This window comes from Podarcis gaigeae (assembly GCF_964106915.1).
Source record: "Podarcis gaigeae genome assembly, chromosome: 2".
Classification (NCBI taxonomy): domain Eukaryota; kingdom Metazoa; phylum Chordata; class Lepidosauria; order Squamata; family Lacertidae; genus Podarcis; species Podarcis gaigeae.
Window position 1 is genome coordinate 108,666,661 of NC_139679.1, and position 20,204 is coordinate 108,686,864.

Here is a 20,204-nt window from a genome sequence, read left to right on the forward strand (position 1 = left end):
CATGGACTTTGAAGATGCTCAGACTCAGGACGAAAGGGAGAAACGTGCTAAGAGGAAGGCACGCTTGGCAAATCCACACCGTGATCAATTCCCACCCGGAAACCAATGTCCCCACTGTGGAAGGATATGTGGATCCAGAATTGGCCTCCACAGTCACTCACTGTTAAGACCGTGTTCATGGAAGGCAATCGGCTACGAGTGATCGCTGAAGAAGATTGTTAGGTTTTGTGGTTGTATTTGGTTCGCGTTTCAAAGCTCCTTGTCCAAGTGTTCTTTGTCTTGCTCTGGAGCTTTCTCCACAAAAACCCACTCTTTAAAGCATAGTCGGAGCAAAACGGCAGTCTGCAGAAAACCCGTTTAATCTGGTATGGATAAGCCCTTAGTCTCCATGTTGCCCATGTTGGACCCACCAGGGTAGAGGAGGAGGACAAAAGGAGAATGAGTTGATTTTGTGTGCCATTGCTTCTGGCTCCCCCTACTGTTGGCCTCCCAGTTTTCTCCCTACCAACCCCTATGGCATCAGTCATCACTGGGGAGACAGGGGTTGTTACCTTCAAGAATTGCTTGTGGGGCTTCCTAGAGACATAAGTGCAAACCACAGAACCGGATATTAAGAGAATTCCAGTTCTTTGATAATGGCTTGATGCATAATTAGAGTGGGAGGAGGAAGAGAAAGTAGGGGAGGAGCCTGCCAAATGCTTAAATCATTCTTCACTCACTTTCCTGTTTTGTTCATGTATGAGTGTTTATTTGAAACAGTATTAGGAGCGCCTCACTTAGCAAAAGAAATGGCCCCAACAAGTTTTGCCATTCAAGTTCCCAAGGCAAAAGCTATGAGCATCTTCTGTAAGTATAATCCTGGGTAAGATCACATCACTGAGGTAAATGTCTGATTTTAATCTTATTAATGACATTTCTGATGCCAGATTTTCCTATGCTCAACTTTCAGAAACTGTTGCTATTTAGAAAATATGTGGGAGGTTTTCTTCTTCTTCTTATTAGAGGAGCGGAGAGCACAGAATAACAAGCGACAGTGAAAATACTGTTTGATTTTATACATTTCCAACAAAAGAAACACATTTTAGATAAAAAATGTCGTTTTATCTAACAGATGACTGATCAGCTATTTGGTGGATTTGACTAATTCAGGATTTGTTCACCAGCATACCTAGTTGTTGATGTTATTGGATTTAGAGAAGGGGAGATGTAAAAATATCTTGCAAGTTGCCATTAAACAAAAATGCTTTAAATTTATTATTATTCTAACTTGTAAAAGTATATAAAGGAGACCTGGTACTGTGCAAAAGCCCAGCCCACAAGCAAACAGTCTAAAAAAAACAAAACCCCAAAAGTATTTCCAGCGCAAGATTTTAAAATAATATTCTGCCAAGTTGAATTTCAGAAAGCAAAAGGTGTGGGAGGACAGGGAGGGGGAGCTTGAACTTGTTGCAGAAAGCTCTATTTTGACTCTTAAGTGTTACCTGTGGGATTTTGCTGTTTTGCAAACTCCCACTCATTTCAGTGGAACCAATGCAGAAAAGCCTCGTACCCAACTAATAGTGCATGTCTGCAATGTGAATAGGTGTGTCTTAATCTGAACTTTTTCTATGGTTTACTACTGTACTACTGTAGTCCTTGTATGAGTAAAAGATCCTTGCATGAGTAAAACTTAATGTGGCACGAGATCTTATCTCAAATGCGTCCTAATACATTGAATAAAGATTCGCACATGTCAGTAAAAGCTAATCGACACCTGCTGCACAGACAAAATGGTAAGATAACTTTAAGAAACAAAGCAGACAAGGAGAACCAGTTTAGTCTTTGCTCACTAGGCTAATATTCTTTCAACTTTTACTTAAGCAGACTAAGCAAAATGGGAAATAGGCAGGGAATTCCAGAAGGGAACAACACAACAATAGAGCTGTTGGACATAGCTGTCAACCTTCCCTTTTTTTGCGGGGAATTCCCTTATTCCAGCGCCGTTTCCCACTGCTTCCTGCTGCTATCCTGGATTGTTAGATATCCCGTAGACTGTCCCCGGAACAGCTGAGGTTGCTGATCCCTTATTTTCAAATCTGAAAGTTGACAGCTATGCTGTTGGAATTACAGGAACTGCTCATCTCAAAGTCCCTTCTCCATTAGAATGCATTGGCTAAAATTAGTACAGAAACCCTATGTTACTTAGCTCTCTCCAAGCTCCAACAAGGAACTTACTCAGCCTCTCCTTAAGGACACGTATCCCCTTCCCCTTCCATCGCTTGCCTTGTCATAAGTTTGGGTTCTGGGGCAAAATTGTCACATTCACTTTCCATAGGCGTTTGAGAATAGTAATGGATTACTTCACTCTTTAGACCAATGTGTAGGATTTGCTGCCTGCTTAAATTGTAATTTTGCTGTCCAAAGCAGCATTTATATATTCTGTCCCTTTCTTTTCACACAATAAACTGGGTGTGCCAACTCTAGGGGGCTGAGGTGTCACCAGTCCCATCAATATTCCTTAGCAGGGGACTCAGCCCCACCCACCCCAAATATTGAAGACAGCATCAAAGGCAGGCTCCTTCTGAGAGTGAGAGAGGAAGAGTTGTGGCCATTGAAGCTGTGCAGCACTGAGCAAGGCCTTCTCTCAACAATGTGCCTCCTCCCAACGACACGCGCATGACATCACAGGCGCGTGCGCAACATTGTGCATGTACCATGCCGCTGGGCCACCCAGTCTTTGCCCGAGGTGGCGCCTCTGCATTAGGTCAAGCTTTGCTTATTTCTTTTGTGTAAGAACTTCTTATAGGCGTAAGGTTATGGGTAAAACACATATTCGTAGCAGACACACTCCTAACTCTAGCAGAAGATCCTAAACCTCTCAGTGGTGTGTGTATGAATACACGTGAGTGCTGGACACTCGCCTGGTTCACGTTGTGTCAGGGTATATTAACCATGTTGAAGCTCACAAGGACAAAAACTCAAATCCATAGGTCAGGATTACACCGGGTGTGTGCTAGTGTTCTACCAAGCTGTACATTCCATACCCGCTTTTCCTAACCCGGCACCCTCTCAATGTTTTACACTACAACTTCCCTCAACCCAGGCCAGTACAGTGGTACCTCGGGTTACATACGCTTCAGGTTACAGACTCCGCTAACCCAGAAATAGTACTTCAGGTTAAGAACTTTGCTTCAGGATGAGAACAGAAATTGTGCTTCGGCGGCGCGGCGGCAGCAGGAGGCCCCATTAGCTAAAGTGGTGCTTCAGGTTAAGAACAGTTTCAGGTTAAGAATGGACCTCCAGAACAAATTAAGTACTTAACCCAAGGTACCACTGTACAGTCAATGGTCAGGGATGATGGGAGTTGTAAGCCAGCCACATTTGGAGACCATCAGATTGAGGAAAACGGATCTACTGTGTGTGGCTAGTTGCATATCAGTAGTGTAGATTTTATTTTGTTTAATTATTTGTTGGTTTTTGGCTTCGTAGCCCCACCTGACCTTGCCCACTTGGCACTACTTCCCAGTGATGTAGTGTGGGCAGTAGCCCTGTGCGTAAAATTGTTAGGGGCGCAAAATTTCAACACCTGGTTCTGCCTCCATACGGCTGCATACTTCCATTGCTGGGCTCCATTGAAAATGGCTTTTCCATGCAAACCAGGAAGTGACCTCGCCACCAGACAACAGAACAACTCTTATCTCTGCAGCTGCAATCTCTTGGGTGACATGGATGCCGTTAGGCAATTGAATGTGCATGTATACTCCACCTGTTCACCTCCCACCTGAAGTATATGTGGGTTCAAGCAAGACTCAAGGCAGTGATTCAGCTTAAAGGCTTTATTGAATCATCAAGAACAACAGATAACTGCATATGTGCATTTCTGAAGGCCTGGGCCACCCTCAACATGATCGGCTGTCTAAACCCTGAAGCTGTGAATCGTAACCCGGAGCTTTAGAGCCAATGCCAGTAGTCTAAACTCTGATAATGCTACGTGATTGGATATCAGATATCGAATCAGAACACAGGAGCTCAGAATCCTTAGTCCAGACCTTAATCCAGTTTGCTCAGACAAACACGGACCACTGAATACGTGACACAACCCCCCCCCCCCCCAGCTCTGGGCTCTGGCAACCCATGGTACACCACTGCTACTTCCCACAGATTTTGCCCATGACCAAGTGACATTCTGAAATCCCTCAAGGCATTTCTTTTGCCACCTGCACCCCGTTTGTATATGCTTAGAGTTAAAAGAGCTTGAGGAGGTTTTTCCTCCCTCTCTCATAACAGCAGAACTTGGGACAATCCAATGTACTGAATATTGGAAGTTTCAGGAAAGAGAAATAAAAACACTTCTTTGCATAGAACGTAGTTAAACTGTGGAATTCGCTTCTTTAAAAAAATCATTTTTATTAAGTTTCCCATTTTAACAACCCAATCAAACCACATTGAATGTTCCAAATTACAGTGGTACCTCAGGTTACATACGCTTCAGGTTACATACACTTCAGGTTACAGACTCCGCTAACCCAGAAATAGTGCTTCAGGTTAAGAACTTTGCTTCAGGATGAGAACAGAAATCGTGCTCTGGCGGCACGGCAGCAGCAAGAGGCCCCATTAGCTAAAATGGTGCTTCAGGTTAAGAACAGTTTCAGGTTAAGAACGGACCTCCAGAACAAATTAAGTACTTAACCCGAGGTACCACTGTATACAAATACATATCAAATAGTCCAAATATTCTGCCTAAATTAGAATTTTTTTGTTGGGACTTCCCATGCTCCAAGTTCGGGGGGGCTCTGATCATCTCATATCTCTGCTGCCTTGAATAGTCTTTCCAATAGTTCCTTTAAATCTTCCTGTTGTTAACCTTCCGTCTTTCATGGCCACTGAGTTGTTTCCACAAGCGACCTGAAATAAGCAATGATGGGAATTCACTTCCACAGGACAGAGTGGTGGCTTTAAAAGAGGATTAGACAAATGCATGGAGGACAAGGCTCTCAGTGGATATTAGCCATGATAGAAATGTTGGAGGCAGTAAGTATGCTTTCTGAATACCATGTCCTGGAAATCACAAGTGCAGAGAGCACTGTTGCATTCAGGTCCTAATTGTTGGTTTCCCACAGGCCTCTGGTTAGTCGCTGTGAGAATAGAATGCTGGACTAGATGGGGCTTTCATCTGATTCAGCAGCACTCCGGCTAGGCTGGGGTGAAGGTAGCTAATGAGTTTCACACCAGGGTGGAAAGTCCAGACAATTTATTCAGCTATAGCAAGAGGCACAGAATAGGATAACACCCAAAACATTTGTGCAACTCCTTGGATGGGGTCAATACTTATAAGGCCCCAAAACATCATTACATGTGACAAACGCATGATCACATTAACTGTTGGCTACATACACACATAATCATAGAAATACTGAAATGATTGGCTGATTTGAGGCGCTGTGGGTTAAACCACAGAGCCTAGGACTTGCTGATCAGAAGGTCGGCAGTTCGAATCCCTGCGAAGGGGTGAGCTCCCGTTGCTCGGTCCCTGCTCCTGCCAACCTAGCAGTTCAAAAGCACGTCAAAGTGCAAGTAGATAAATAGGTACCGCTCCAGCGGGAAGGTAAACGGCGTTTCCGTGCACTGCTCTGGTTTGCCAGAAGCGGCTTAGTCATGCTGGCCACATGTCTCGGAAGCTGTATGTCGGCTCCCTTGGCCGATAAAGCGAGATGAGTGCCGCAACCCCAGAGTCAGCCACGACTGGACCTTTTTTTTTTTTTACATACACACATGATCATAGAAATACTGAAATGATTGGCTGATTTGCATGTAGTAGTAATTAATAATAATACCACCCCACCCATCTGGCCGGGTTGCCCCAGCCACTCTGAGCAGCTTCCAGCACATATAAACACCCTGACAGGTGTGGCATGAGATGGGGGTGAGGATGGCAGTGAGGACGCAATGTTGCAGGACCACTAACAGAACCAATCTGGTGCTTCCATTGTGCAACACCTTATTGCTTAATAGCATCAAGCTCAGTCATGGGTAGCAAAGGGGAAAGTTTTGTAATCACTCTTCAGTTAGAACTTTAGTTCCTTAAAAAGCAGGTTCTAACGGGGTTTGTGGTCAAACTCGGCTTCTGACCCCCTCCCTCCAGAACAACGTCTTTAGACAATGACAGGAATCTCCCAACCACAAAGTCTGTTGAAAGGGGACAGTTGGAGGATGGATTGAGGTTGAATCCCGACAAAACAGAAGTACTGTTTCTGGATGGCAGGGGGGACAGTGTGGAGGACTCCCTGGTCCTGAATGGGGTAACTGTGCCCCTGAAGGACCAGGTGCACAGCCTAGGGGCCATTTTGGACTCACAGCAGTCCATGGAGGCACAGGTCAATTCTGTGTCCAGGGCGGTTGTCTACCAGCTCCATCTAGTACGCTAGCTGAGACCCTACCTGCCTGTGCACTGTCTCACCAGAATGGTACGTGCCCTGGTTATCCTCCACGTGGACTACTGCAATGCGCTCTACATGGGGCTACGCTGGAAGGTAACTCAGAAACTACAACTAATCCCAAATGTAGCAGCTACACAGGTGACTGGGAGCAGCCACCTAGACCATATAACACCTGTCCTAAAGGATCTACATTGGCTCCCAGTATTGTCGAAACACAATTCTGTGCTGACCTTTAAAGCCCTAAATGGCCTCGGCTCAGTATACCTGAGGGAATGTCTCCACCCGCATCACTCAGCCCAGATACTGAGGTCCAGCTCCAAGGGCCTTCTGGCAGTTCCCTCACTATGAGAAGTTACAGGGAACCAGACAGAGGGCCTTCCAGGTAGTGGCACCTGCCCTGTGGAACACTCTCTCATCAGATGTCAAGGTGATAAAGAACTAAACAACTTTGAGAAGACATCTGAAGGCAGCCCTGTATGGATAATTTTTAAATGTTCGATGTTTTGTTATGTTGTTTTATCTGTTGGAAGCCACCCAGATATTATCATCACCATCACCACAGTTTGGCTTTTGTTTTAACAAACATCAGGTGTGAGCTAAATTGGTAAATATGTCATGTCATTTACAAGCAGAATCTTCACTGGGGAGAAACAACTAGTTGGGGAAAAGCAATCACGACTATACTTAGGATTCAAGAAATGCACCGTCAGAATTTTGAGGACACTCCAATTTTGTTTTGAAACCTTTAATGATGGTGTCATTAAACACCCCTCCCATGCCGTTGCTAAATCTTATCTGACAGCACCAATTCATTTCTCCTGTTGTAATATATAACTGGTAGGCAGTTTGCAGCTAACGCGCCCAAGGTTCAACCACTTGACCGTTGAATGTGTTTTTTCTGCTATGTACACTTCACACTTGGCCAGTCTTGGAAGAGGCTTGTAAACAGCTAAGAACATCAGGAGAGCTTGCTGGATCAGGCCAATGCCCCATCTAGCCCAGCCAGTGTGGTGTAGTGGTTAAGAGCGGCAGACTCGTAATCTGGTGAACCGGGTCGCGTCTCCGCTCCTCCACATGCAGCTGCTGGGTGACCTTGGGCCAGTCACACTTCTCTGAAGTCTCTCAGCCCCACTCACCTCACAGAGTGTTTGTTGTGAGGGAGGAAGGGAAAGGAGATTGTTAGCCGCTTGGAGACTCCTTCAGGTAAGTGATAAAGCAGGATATCAAATCCAAACTCCTCCTCCTCTTCTTCTTCTTCCCCCCAGCAGCCACCCAGGTGCAAGCATAAGAGCACTCTTCCCTCCTGCCATTTCTACAAACTGCTTTCCAAGAGCACTTGTGCCTCTAACCAAAGGGACATAGATTGAGCGTGGATGGCAGAATGTGGACAAACAGGAACATGCAAATATATTTATTCTATCCATTTGTGTATTTTGCATTCCAGTTCTTTTGGCATTGCTATTCTTTTCTGCCCTGCGAAGCTGCTACACAGAAGATCCTAGTCCGCTGGAACAGTGCTTCCAAGATGCTGAGTATGAGAATTATTTAGAGATAGCCAAGAATGGGCTGGGCAATGCATCGCACCCAAGACATGTGCTGATCGTAGGAGCAGGCATAGCAGGCCTCAGCGCAGCCTACACTCTCACAGAAGCTGGACACCAGGTAAGGGGTCCTTTAGTCGTCACAGATGTGCAACTGGTTCTCTGCTTCTGAGGTTGCCCCCTAGGGACCTATGTATTGATTTGTTTGCACAAAGTCTGCAGGGAGGTTAAACCACTGTGGCTCTTTGCTGAGTATTCATTTTTTACTTTGCGGGGAGGTTAGGTGTTGCATCAAAGGAAGTGTTATTCCACACCTCACCTTTTCTTCTCACACAGAGTCCAGTCGGGGAGGTGGGGAGTTAAGGTTTGGCATTTGAGGGCACCATATCAATTTTAATCATGCAACTTGATGTCGCAATCTGAGTTTGGTGGTATGTGATGGAGTCCCACCCAAAAATACCATGAATCTTTTTGGCTGCAGCAGATCTCACAAGGGCAGCCATTTAACATGGCACAGACCTCATCTGGTAGTTGGGGAAACTAGGCCGAAATAGGTGGGGAGGCATAAGGAGCTGTTGTAGTTGTGTAGAAGGAGAAGCCAGCCAACCAGTCGAGTCTCAGGGGGATACTTGCCTGGAGGCAGAGGCTGTATGCAAGGTTCAGGCCAGTCAGGAGTATCTCAGTTCATGTAGTCAATTGATCTGGGGGTCAAGAAAGCAGAAGGTCCAAGGTCATGAGAAGCAAGAAGCAGCAAGGTCTGGTCAGGAATGACAAGTGTTGTTTCTAGCAACTGACTGAGGCTGGAAATCTGCTTAAAAAAGCTGGAGCCATCTGGTTCTCCTCAGGAGCAAGAAGGCTGATAAGCAGCAGGTGGAGTCACTCTGCTTTCTGCTCCTTCAAGCTGCTGCTCAGCAGGTGAAGCCGACTCCTGGCCCATGACAGGAGCAACAGGTGAAATCAGAATCATAGAATCGTAGAGTTGTAAGGGACACTGTGGGTCTTCAAGTCCAGTCCCCCTCAATGCAAGAATCTCAGCCAAAACATCCATGACAGAGAGCCATCCAATCTCTGCTTAAAAACCTCCAAGGAAGGCGAATCCACAAACACCGGAGGGTTGAAATTGAACATCAGTCCCTTGTAAATTAGCCCTGAGAAATTGAGAAACCCATGTGGCCATGCTGATTTATCAGCTGGATGCTGGGTAAGTCTCTCAACTGCCCTCAAGAATTGTGATGTGGACCATGGAAATTGAGGCAGGCTATTGTAGCGTGGGTGGCGCTTTGGGTTAAACCACAGAGCCTAGGACTTGCCGATCAGAAGGTCGGCGGTTCGAATCCCCGTGATGGGGTGAGCTCCCGTTGCTCGGTCCCTGCTCCTGCCAACCTAGCAGTTCAAAAGCATGTCAAAGTTCAAGTAGATAAATAGGTACCGCTCCGGCAGGAAGGTAAATGGCATTTCCATGTGCTGCTCTGGTTCGCCAGAAGCAGCTTAGTCATGCTGGCCACATGACCCGGAAGCTGTACGCCGGCTCCCTCGGCCAATAAAGCGAGATGAGCGTCGTAACCCCAGAGTCGGCCATGACTGGACCCAATGGTCAGGGGTCCCTTTACCTAGTGTAGCATGAAGCAGTAGCTGGATTGATACAGCAGTAGCTGTCCTGTTTGCCTTCAGGTGACAGTTCTTGAAGCCAGCGACCGCATGGGGGGACGAGTGGAGACGTATCGAAATGAGCAAGAAGGCTGGTATGCAGATCTGGGGCCCATGCGTTTGCCTCAGGTACACAGGTGAGACGGGAGGTTACCACATGCCTATCACTTCATCTGCTGAGCACGCATAAATCCCGCCTTGCTCATCCGTGATGGCTCTTTCCACGGACATGTGTCCTGGTGCGCTTGGCTGTGTGGGAGACAAAAGAGCTGTTGGCCTGTTGCCACGAGGAAGGAAGTGTATGCGGAGTTGAAGACAATGTATGACTTCTTGGATGTGGCCCTCTAGTTGGATAAAATCTTGGCTGTGAGGCCTACGCAGTTTGTTTTATGTGAACGGGACAGAGCTGATCGGAGGAGGAGGAGGCAGGACCTTTTCTGGCAACACTCATTATTCCTCCCTTCCCCTGGGTGGCAAACATAGCTCACCTCCCTTTTGCCCCACGATGCACCTGTGAAGAAGATAAAGTTGAGAGATAGTGACTATTTGTAAGCGCTGGGCAATAGGAAGCTGCCCAGAGTGGCTGGGGCAACCCAGTCAGATGGGTGTGGTATAATAATAATAATAATAATAATAATAATAATAATAATAATAGTAATAATAATTACTACTACTACAACTAGGTGTTTAGGAAGTGCTCTGCACAGGGCTTACCAAACCTTTTTTGCTATCTCTCCCCACCCCCACTCTGTTTATATATTCATTATACCGTGGTACCTCGGGTTACATACGCTTCAGGTTCACATACGCTTCAGGTTACAGACTCCGCTAACCCAGAAATAGTGCTTCAGGTTAAGAACTTTGCTTCAGGATGAGAACAAAAATCATGCTCTGGTGGTGTGGCGGCAGCAGGAGACCCCATTAGCTAAAGTGGTGCTTCAGGTTAAAAACAGTTTCAGGTTAAGAACAGACCTCTGGAATGAATTAAGTACTTAAACCGAGGTATCACTGTATCCAGTGCTTTAGCCCTAAACATTTTGTGAATCTACGTTTGGCCTCATTGAGGGGCAGTATTTCAATACAAGTAGGAAAATGAGAGTACCCCTAAACACTTTTTTAAGAAAAAAAAGCACTGATTATATATATATATATATATATATATGGTGGCAGGTGGATGATTAATATTCTGCAGCCTTTGAAATGTGCTTGTGTGCTCCTGTTTTGACTAATTATGCAGTATGTGCTTTTATCTTGTGAACTGCCCTGAGATGAAGAGTGGTACAGTCAAAACAAATCGGCTCCCAAAAGATTGAAATCTGGAAGTGAGTGTTCCAGTTTTCAAACGATTTTCGGAAACCTAACGTCTGGCTCGGATTCCGATTGGCTGCAGGAGCTTCTTGCAGCCAATCAGAAGCCACACTTTGGTTTCTCAACGTTTTGAAGTCAAACGGACTTCCGGAATGGATTCTGTTTGACTTCCAAGGTACGACTGTATATTAACCTAGTAAATAATAACAACATAATAATCATCGCTGCGTCTGACCGTGGAAGCACAGCATATCCATCATGTTGTTGTTTAGTCGTGTCTGACTCTTCGTGACCCCCTGGACCAGAGCACGCCAGGCACTCCTGTCTTCCACTGCCTCCCGCAGTTTGGTCAAACTCATGCTGGTAGCTTCGAGAACACTGTCCAACCATCTCGTCCTCTGTCGTCCCCTTCTCCTTGTGCCCTCCATCTTTCCCAACATGAGGGTTTTTTCCAGGGAGTCTTCTCTTCTCATGAGGTGGTCAAAGTATTGGAGCCTCAGCTTCAGGATCTGTCCTTCCAGTGAGCACTCAGGGCTGATTTCCTTCAGAATGGAGAGGTTTGATCTTCTTGTAGTCCGTGGGACTCTCAAGAGTCTCCTCCAGCACCATAATTCAAAAGCATCAATTCTTCGGCGATCCATCATAGCCAGTAGCAATTGCTAGCCTTGTCCTCCATGTGTTGATCTAACCCTCTTTTAAAGGCCTCCAAGTTGGTGGGCAACGCTGCCTCTTGGAAGAGCCAATTCCACTCTTTTGACTATGCACTGTCCCCTTCTCATGCCCCAGGATCGTCCGTGAATATGTCAGAAAGTTTGGCCTGAGTCTGACGGAATTCTTTCCAGAGGACGAGAATGCCTGGTATTTGATTGACAACATCAGGAAGCGAGTCGGGGAGGTCAAGAGGAACCCCAGCCTCTTGAATTACACTGTGGATCCCTCAGAAGAAGGCAAAACCGCTGGTCAGCTGTATGAGGAGTCCCTCCGTCGGGTTGGGATACTTTTGGTGCTTCTTTTAATTGGGAAAACCTTCTGTGTCCTGTTCCAAATATTAAGACCGTAGAGGTGGAAAGAACCAAAAGCCAGTCTAGCCGACACACCCTCCTAAAATAAATTGTAGATCCTCTATGAGAGAAGGTTACTATATTGGGGGATTTATTTATTTTTACTAAGTGGATGCATGAGAATATTTAAGATTATGTGATGCTAAATATTATGCATGGTATACAGAAAGTGGGTGGGGTTTTTCCTCCCTTTTTCATAACACTAGAAGTTGGGGACATCCAGTTAAGCTGAAGCTTAGAGGATTTGGGACGGACAAAAGAAAGCACCTCCTCAGGCAGCATATCACATTGTAGTAATCATCATCATCATCTATTACTTATACCCTGCCCATTTGGTCGGGCCTCCCCAGCCACTCTGGGCGGCTCGCAACAGAATATTAAAAACATGATAAAACATCAGCTATTAAAAACTTCCCTGAACGGGGCTGCCTTCAGATGTCTTCTAAAAGTCAGATAGTTGTTGATTTCCTTGACATCTGGTGGGAGGGCGTTCCACAGGATGGGTGCCACTACTGAGAAGGCCCTCTGCCTGGTTCCCTGTAACTTGGCTTCTCGAAGTGAGGGAACCACCAGAAGGCCCTCGGAGCTGGACCTCAGTGTCTGGGCTGAACGATGGGGGTGGAGATGCTCCTTCAGGTATACTGGACCGAGGCCATTTAGGGCTTTAAAGGTCAGCACCAACACTTAGAATTGTGCTCGGAAACGTACTGGGAGCCAATGTAGGTAAACTATGAAATGCATTTTGACTTTTTCTTTATGGTCATACCAGGTTGAAGAAGAGGTGAAGAGGACAAACTGTAGCTACGTGCTGGGTAAATATGACACCTTCTCAACCAAGGTAAAAAAGAATGATCCCCCCCCCTTTTCTTTTCTTTTCGTTCTTTGGATGTTACCATGGCGCAATAAAACCCAATAAGTTAACAAAACTAGCTAAAGCAATGCCCCAAACTTGCGAAGTGCAAAGTTTCAGTAAAAACTTAATTGGCGCACTTCTGTTATATTATTAGAATATTACACAAGCCTATAGTAGTTACCCAGCTTCCTAGGTATCCCACCTAGATATCCTGCGGAGCGGGGGCACATGAAGAAGGGCCTCAGGTGATCATTGCAGGGTCCAGGTTGGTTCATATGGGGAGAGGCAGCCCTTGACCCTTTGCAGTCCTGAGCCATTTAAGGTTTTATAGGTCAGAGCCAGCACTTTGAACTGGACCCAGAAACTCATGGGCAGACAGTGCAGTCAGGTCAGGATAAAGTACACTATGTTCAAACTGTCTCGCCCTGGTGAGCAACCTGGCTGTCAAATTTTGCACCAGCAAAATTTTCCAAACTGTCTTCAGAGGCAGCCCCATGCACAACTTGTTGCAGTAATCTAACCTTGAGGTTACCAGAGGATAGATAGCAGAAGTTAGTCTATCCCTGTCCTGATTAGAGGAGCAGCGGGGCCACCAGCCAGAAATGATGGAGTCTCAAGCAGGGCCGGATTTACGTTTGATGAGGCCCTAAGCTACTGAAGGTAATGGGGCCCTTTATATGTCCAGCTGACCTTTGTCAACAACAAATTTGTGTTGAATATATACTATATGGTAATTTATGGACCTAATAGGTATCTAAAGCCATTTGCACATAACAAAATATGTATTTTATCAAAGTAACTGTTGAACTGAAATACAGTTGAGAAGTATATTAATAGTGAAATACAATTAAGAAGAAGTACAGTATATTAATAGTGAAATAATTATTAAGCTCTAACTTAAAGTGATTTTTTATTCATAACAAACTTAATAATGCAAGCACATGGGCATTTGGCAATAACAAACGTTTTATTTTATTTGTTTTTTATCTTGTAGTTTGGAAATGTGTGGGAAAATGGTTGTTTGCACATAGAAATGTACATCCAGGTTTTTCCCCCCCTTTAATTTTTTGGGGCCCCCAAGAGAGTGGGGCCCTAAGCTATAGCTTGTTTAGCTTATACGTAAATCCGGCACTGGCCTCAAGCGACAGCAAAGGATCCAGAAGAACTCCCAAGCTACATATCCGCTCCTTCCAAAGAAGTATAATCTCATCAAGAGCAGGCTACCCCCTCCCATCCATCCAGTCCCGGGAATCACCCACTACTAGTGCCTTAGTCCTATCTGGACTGAGCTTCAGTGTATTGGCTCTCATCCAGTTCCACGACAGAGGCAAGACAACAGTCCAGCATATCCACTGCCTCACCTACAGATGTAAAGGAGAAGCAGAAGGGTAGATGAGCCCAAACAGAAGGGTGGATAGGCATAGGCAAACTCGCCCCTCCAGATGTTTTGAGACTACAATTCCCATCATCCCTGACCACTGGGCCTGTTAGCTGGGGATGATGGGAGTTGTAGTCCCAAAACATCTGGAGGGGCGAGTTTGCCTATGCCTGACCTAAGACTATGCAGATATGTTTACTCACCTGGGACTGAGAGCAAGCCTCACCAAACTCAGTGAGATAGATATACAGAGGACTGCACTGTAACTTTTTGCAGAATCCAATTCCTTGCTTTCCAGAATAAGCAAATCCTGAAGCCTGAGAACCTCAGGATGTCTCGTGTACTAGATTCCAAATTCAGTTGTTGCTTGGTGGTGTGTTTGCTTAAGCATCTTTGTTGAGTGCTATCCTTAAAGGTGGTTATTCCCCACCCCTCCCATAACAGCAATATTTAATCAAAGTAGCAAAGCTGAGTCGTGGAGCTGTCGAAATGATTGGGGACTTGCTCAACGAAGATGCTGGCTATTACCAGTCGTTCATTGAAAGTATGAGAGGTGAAATGGTCTTCTCTTCTAGAAAGAGGTAAGCGGAAATATGCATTGCAAGGAAATAGGGAGGATTTATTCTTGCTGAAGTAAATAATCTGCTCTTCTTCAGATGAGATTGCATTTTGGTTCATTTCCAAAACTAGGACTGTAGGAACATCTTGGGACCGCAATACCTTAGGAATGCCTCTCCCTATACGAACTGACCCAGGACCCTGAGCTTGTAATCTGACAACCCCAAGAGGTTTGGAGGATGGTTACACAAGAGCAGGCCTTTTGTGTGGTGGCTCCCCGTCTGTGGAATGCTCTCCCCAGAGAGACTTGCCTGGTGCCATTATCATGGGTGTAGCTAAGGGGGGGGCAGCACCCCACCAATAAATAAAAATCTATAAAAATGGATAGCAAGCTGGGGTTCTGCCTCCCCACGCCAACAAAAGCCCTGCCCCACCCCCAACAAAAATCCTGGCTATGCCTGTGGCCATTATTACATATCTTTAGGCACCAAGCAAAAACATTCCTCTTTATTCAGGCCTTTAGCCATTAAAAAATCGATGATTTGTTAAAGGGGTGGGTGGGTGGACTGTTATTATGATTATTTTATTATGCAGTCCAGTATTATGCTCTGCATTTTATTATTTTGTTCTTAATGTTGTAAATGTTGTTCTTAATGTTGTACACCGCCCTGGGATCTTTGAATAATGGTTGGTATATACAGTGGTACCTCGGGTTAAGTACTTAATTCGTTCTGGAGGTCCGTTCTTAACCTGAAACTGTTCTTAACCTGAAGCACCACTTTAGCTAATGGGGCCTCCTGCTGCCAGAGCACGATTTCTGTTCTCAACCTGAAGCAAAGTTCTTAACCCGAGGTACTATTTCTGGGTTAACGGAGTCTGTAACCTGAAGCGTATGTATCCCAAGGTACCACTGTAAATCAAATTGATGATAGATAAATAAACAAATAACATACGCTCCCTCTCCCTACAACAAAGTCAACATAAAGATGTAAGAGTCCAGCTGGCTCTTGCGAAAGTTCCATCTAGACTAGATGCCTATGGGAAGCCTGCAAGCCAGACCTAAGCTCAGTAGCCACTCTCCCCACTTGTGATACCCAGCATGCATAGAATCATAGATTGCAGGGTTGGAAGGGACCCTGAGGAACATCTAGTCCAATGCAGAAACATGCCGCTGTCTCATGCGGGGATCAAACCTGTAACCTTGGAATTTCAGCACCACATTCTAACCAAGTGAGCTATCCCCTTGGAAAATATATCCACAATAACTAAAAGCCGTTGATTATCTTCCGTGAACTTGTCTAATCCTCTTTCAAAGTCATCTGAGTTGGTGGCCATCTCCACACCTTGTTGGCGCGAATTCCAGAGTGTTAACTATAATAATAATAATAATAATAATAATAATAATAATAATAATAATAATAATAATATATTTATACCCCGCCCATCTGGCTGGGCCTCCCCAGCCACTCTGGGCGGCTTCCAAAAGAATATTAAAATACTATGATACATCTATGTTCTGGGTTCAGATATGCTTCCTTTTGTGTGTGCTGAACTGAGCAGCAACTGAGCAACACACAACAGTAGGCTCTTCCATCTTCTATCCATTCATCTGCATTTGTTTGTGTGGGTTTTTTTTTTTTTTTTGCAGGTTTGATCAAATCACAGGAGGCTTTGATCAGCTGCCAATAGCCACTTACAGAAGCATTTCAGAAAGGGTGCATTTCGGTACTAGGGTGGTCAGGATGGAGCAGGCAGGCGAGAGCGTCACCGTGGTTTATCAAACCGCCAACAAAGCACTGTTCAGCGTGACGGCCGATTACGCCGTGGTCACCTCCACCGCCAAGGCCACAAGGCGCATCCATTTTGAGCCGCCCCTGTCGTGTAAGAAAAGCCACGCCTTGCGGTCTATCCACTACAGGAGCGCCACCAAAGTCTTCCTCGCTTGCGCCGAAAAGTTCTGGGAAGCTGACGGGATCCGCGGCGGGAAGTCCACAACTGATCGCCCAGCCCGATTCGTCTACTACCTCACTCAAAACTTTTCCAGCAGCATTGGGGTTGTCTTGGCTTGCTATGTCCACAGTGACGACTCCCGTTTCTTTCAGGCCCTCAGCCATGATGACATCATTAGCATCACCCTGAATGATCTGTCTGCCATCCACCAGCTGCCCAAGGGCTACATCCAGTCTGTGTGCCAGTCATCCGTAATAAAGAGATGGAGCTTGGATAAATATTCCATGGCTGGCTTTGCTACCTTCACCCCCTACCAGTTTGTTGATTATAGCGAACCTCTCGAGGAGCCAGAAGGCAGGATCCATTTTGCTGGGGAACACACTACCAAACTCCATGGCTGGCTGGACTCCGCAATCATGTCAGGGCTGAGGGCAGCAAGAGAAATCAACCTCGCACCTGGGAAGCGGTTGCCCAGGATCAAGCCAAATAACAAAGAGGAACTTTAAAGAAGCACTCTGCAAAAGGAGAAAAGATAATTTGAAGGAATACAGTGGTACCTCGGGTTACATACGCTTCAGGTTACATGCGCTTCAGGTTACACACTCCGCTAACCCAGAAATAGTGCTTCAGGTTAAGAACTTTGCTTCAGGATAAGAACAGAAATCGGGCTCTGGCGGTGCGGCAGCAGCAGGAGGCCCCATTAGCTAAAGTGGTGCTTCAGGTTAAGAACAGTTTCAGGTTAAGAATGGGCCTCCGGAACGAATTCAGTACTTAACCCGAGGTACCACTGTATCTTGACATACAGGAGTTTTGAATCGGGACAAGTCAAAATGTTGCTATGAGTTTGGGGAGAAGGAAGTAGGTTGTATGCGAGATCCTTCTAACTGCCGGATCCAGGAAGTGTTAAAATATAAGCCAGGGTAATGGGTCATTAGGAGAACAAGGGGGGCTCTGAGCAATACAGAAAATGTGTATGTTATGTACTGAGTTGAATAGGATCCAAACTGCAGCAGTCTGATTGGTCCTAGAACAATAGGATCCAAATTGCAGCAGTCTGATTGGTCCTAGAACAATAGGATTCAGAATGCAGCAGTCTGATTGGTCCTAGAACAATGCAGCAATATGATTGGTTGGCAGGAACCACCCAATCATGCTCCAGATATAAGTGAATCCACAACCTGATTGGCTTACAGTAGAATTCCAGAATTAGCCAATCATGTGCAGCCCATTGTGTAAATAATGTATATAAGCAGATACTTTGAGGGGACATTCATTCATTCCTCCTCACCACTATGAGCTGAATAAAGAGCATGAAATCACTTTGCGACTCTGAGTATATTTCAGTGTAGAAGAACAACAACAACCAAAGCCAGAGTTTTTCAAGTGATGTGACCTAGAAGTAAGCTGGAGAGTCGGAGCAAGGCTTGAAAGCAAAGTTTGATTTCTGTTTGAATCCAAGGCTACGGCTATGAAAGAAACAAGACCGTTTTAGGGTGTCAATGTTGTGAGCCCCTCTGTAGTATAGATCTGCAAATAAACCATAGATTATGAAGACACCACCGTCTCTGCTATGCTTCATTCCAAAAGGAAACACAAACCCTGGGTAAGCGCCTCAAACTCCTGGAATCTCTGGGTTCTTGGGGTGGTGTGCAACAAAATCTAACAGCATTTCTAGATGGCAGACAAAAATGCAAAAGGAAATTAAAAATCATGACCCAATGCCAGTAGTACCATGTTGTTGTTTTTCCATTCTGTACCCTATATCTTTTCCTTCCTTTCCCGATTATACTGTGAAGGGGAAACCTGATGGACAGCAAGGCTGGAATTTATAATACAGTACAGGGATGCAGAGTGGGGAAATTTACATTTCTCCACATAGAAGGAACTGAGATGGGAGGAATATGGAATTTTGAAAAGATTTGTTCATTTATTTTGCCAGCACCATCTTCACTCATTTCTTCTTGTGTAGTTACAGTACAATGGGAAGAAATTAATCTTTCAATAAATAAAAAAATAAAAAGCCTCTTTTGCAGACCATAAGCAATTAATGTTATTTCTGGGATATCCCCCCTCCCCATTTCGTTTTTATGTTACAGTATTTCCTTACTTTTGAAGAAAGATATTAAAAAAAAATCTGGAAAAAAGTGAGACAGATTTCCAGCACTGAACTAATATCAAAATTATGTCAAATCACACAAGAAGTTTCTGCATATATCCCCCCCCCACATTTAATATGGATTATTTCATTAAACGACTTACAATGGAGCATTCCAACGCAAAGCTTTTGAAAGCAAAAGTAACCTGTTTCCTAGCATATTGCCCACCTTGCGAAAGGTTTATCCAGTTGAATTTGAAGGCAAATCTTTTCAAAAGAAGCGTTCCCTGACCGGGAATCGAACCCGGGCCGCGGCGGTGAGAGCGCCGAATCCTAACCACTAGACCACCAGGGAAGCTGTGATAGAGTTGTCAGAAAGCTAGCTATTATCACTACTATTTCCTTCTGTAGTTCGTAATAAAAGGAAGTCTTCAGTTCTGTGCACAGCGTGCCTCCTTCTCAAATAAATTCATCTGCATGTCAAAAACCGCAAGCATCGCGCGCGCACAGCTCTGCAGATGGTTCTCCACTGAAGTTTCCCTTCTACCTAGAGAAACTGTCTTCTGCAGAAACCCTGAGCAGTTTTTTAAAACTCTTTCGAATAAAGATAACGAAGCGTCGGCGCTTCTCGTGCAAGTTCTGCAAGCATCTAATTTTACGCCTGCACTGCGGGATACCTCCTTTGTGGACGGATGCGAAGAACCCGGAACTTTATTTCTTTTACATAGGGTTGGGTGGAGAGGGAAAGTTTTTTTCCCACCATCCTCGGGGAAATCCTCCACCAGCTAATTTTCCTAATTTTGATTCCCCGACAGAGCTTAGGCTGCAATCCTGGCACACCTAGGCGGGAGTCAAGTCCTACTGCACCCCGAGGGGTTTAGCAGATCTTCTAAGCAGACACGTGCCCACGATAATACTGCTAAAAATCAGCGCGATCCCACGATCAGAGGATCTCCAGAGTCTTCAGGTCTTGCCCAGCGCTGCCTGCAGATGCATCTTGCAAGTGGTCACTTGCTTCTCGCCATCAGCCCCACGAGGACCAAATGCGCAGGCGCCGTAGGACTTGCCCCAGCGAAGGAGCGGACCCAGGTAGCGCCTCTGGAATGTAAAGGAAGCTTCCGATTGGTCCCGCATTCAGCCAATCGCGGAAGAAGCCTCATAGGGAGCATCCCGCGGTCAGGGTGGCGTTCGAAAATCTTGGTGTGTAAGGAGATCGCAGCCCTACTCAGAGTAGTCTGTAACCTGAGGCGTTTGTAACTCAAGGTCCCACTGTGGTTGTCATTTCTGTGACTGAGGCAGTGAGAGATTTTACTTTCTTGGGCTCCATGATCACTGCAGATGGTGACGGCTGCTTCTTGGGAGAAAAGCAATGACAAACCTAGACAGCATCTTAAAAA

General features: G+C 45.5%; 1 protein-coding gene across 1 annotated transcript; it reads left to right on the forward strand.

Moving 5' to 3' along the window:
- Positions 1-584: 584 nt before the first annotated feature.
- LOC310837562 (L-amino-acid oxidase-like) lies at positions 585-17,680 on the forward strand. Its single transcript, XM_083724350.1, has 7 exons — positions 585-846; positions 7,861-8,078; positions 9,629-9,741; positions 11,699-11,900; positions 12,743-12,811; positions 14,649-14,785; positions 16,411-17,680. The coding sequence occupies exons 1-7, from the start codon at positions 696-698 to the stop codon at positions 17,216-17,218; spliced, it is 1,698 nt and encodes a 565-aa protein (XP_083580476.1). The 5' UTR covers positions 585-695; the 3' UTR covers positions 17,219-17,680.
- Positions 17,681-20,204: the final 2,524 nt, after the last annotated feature.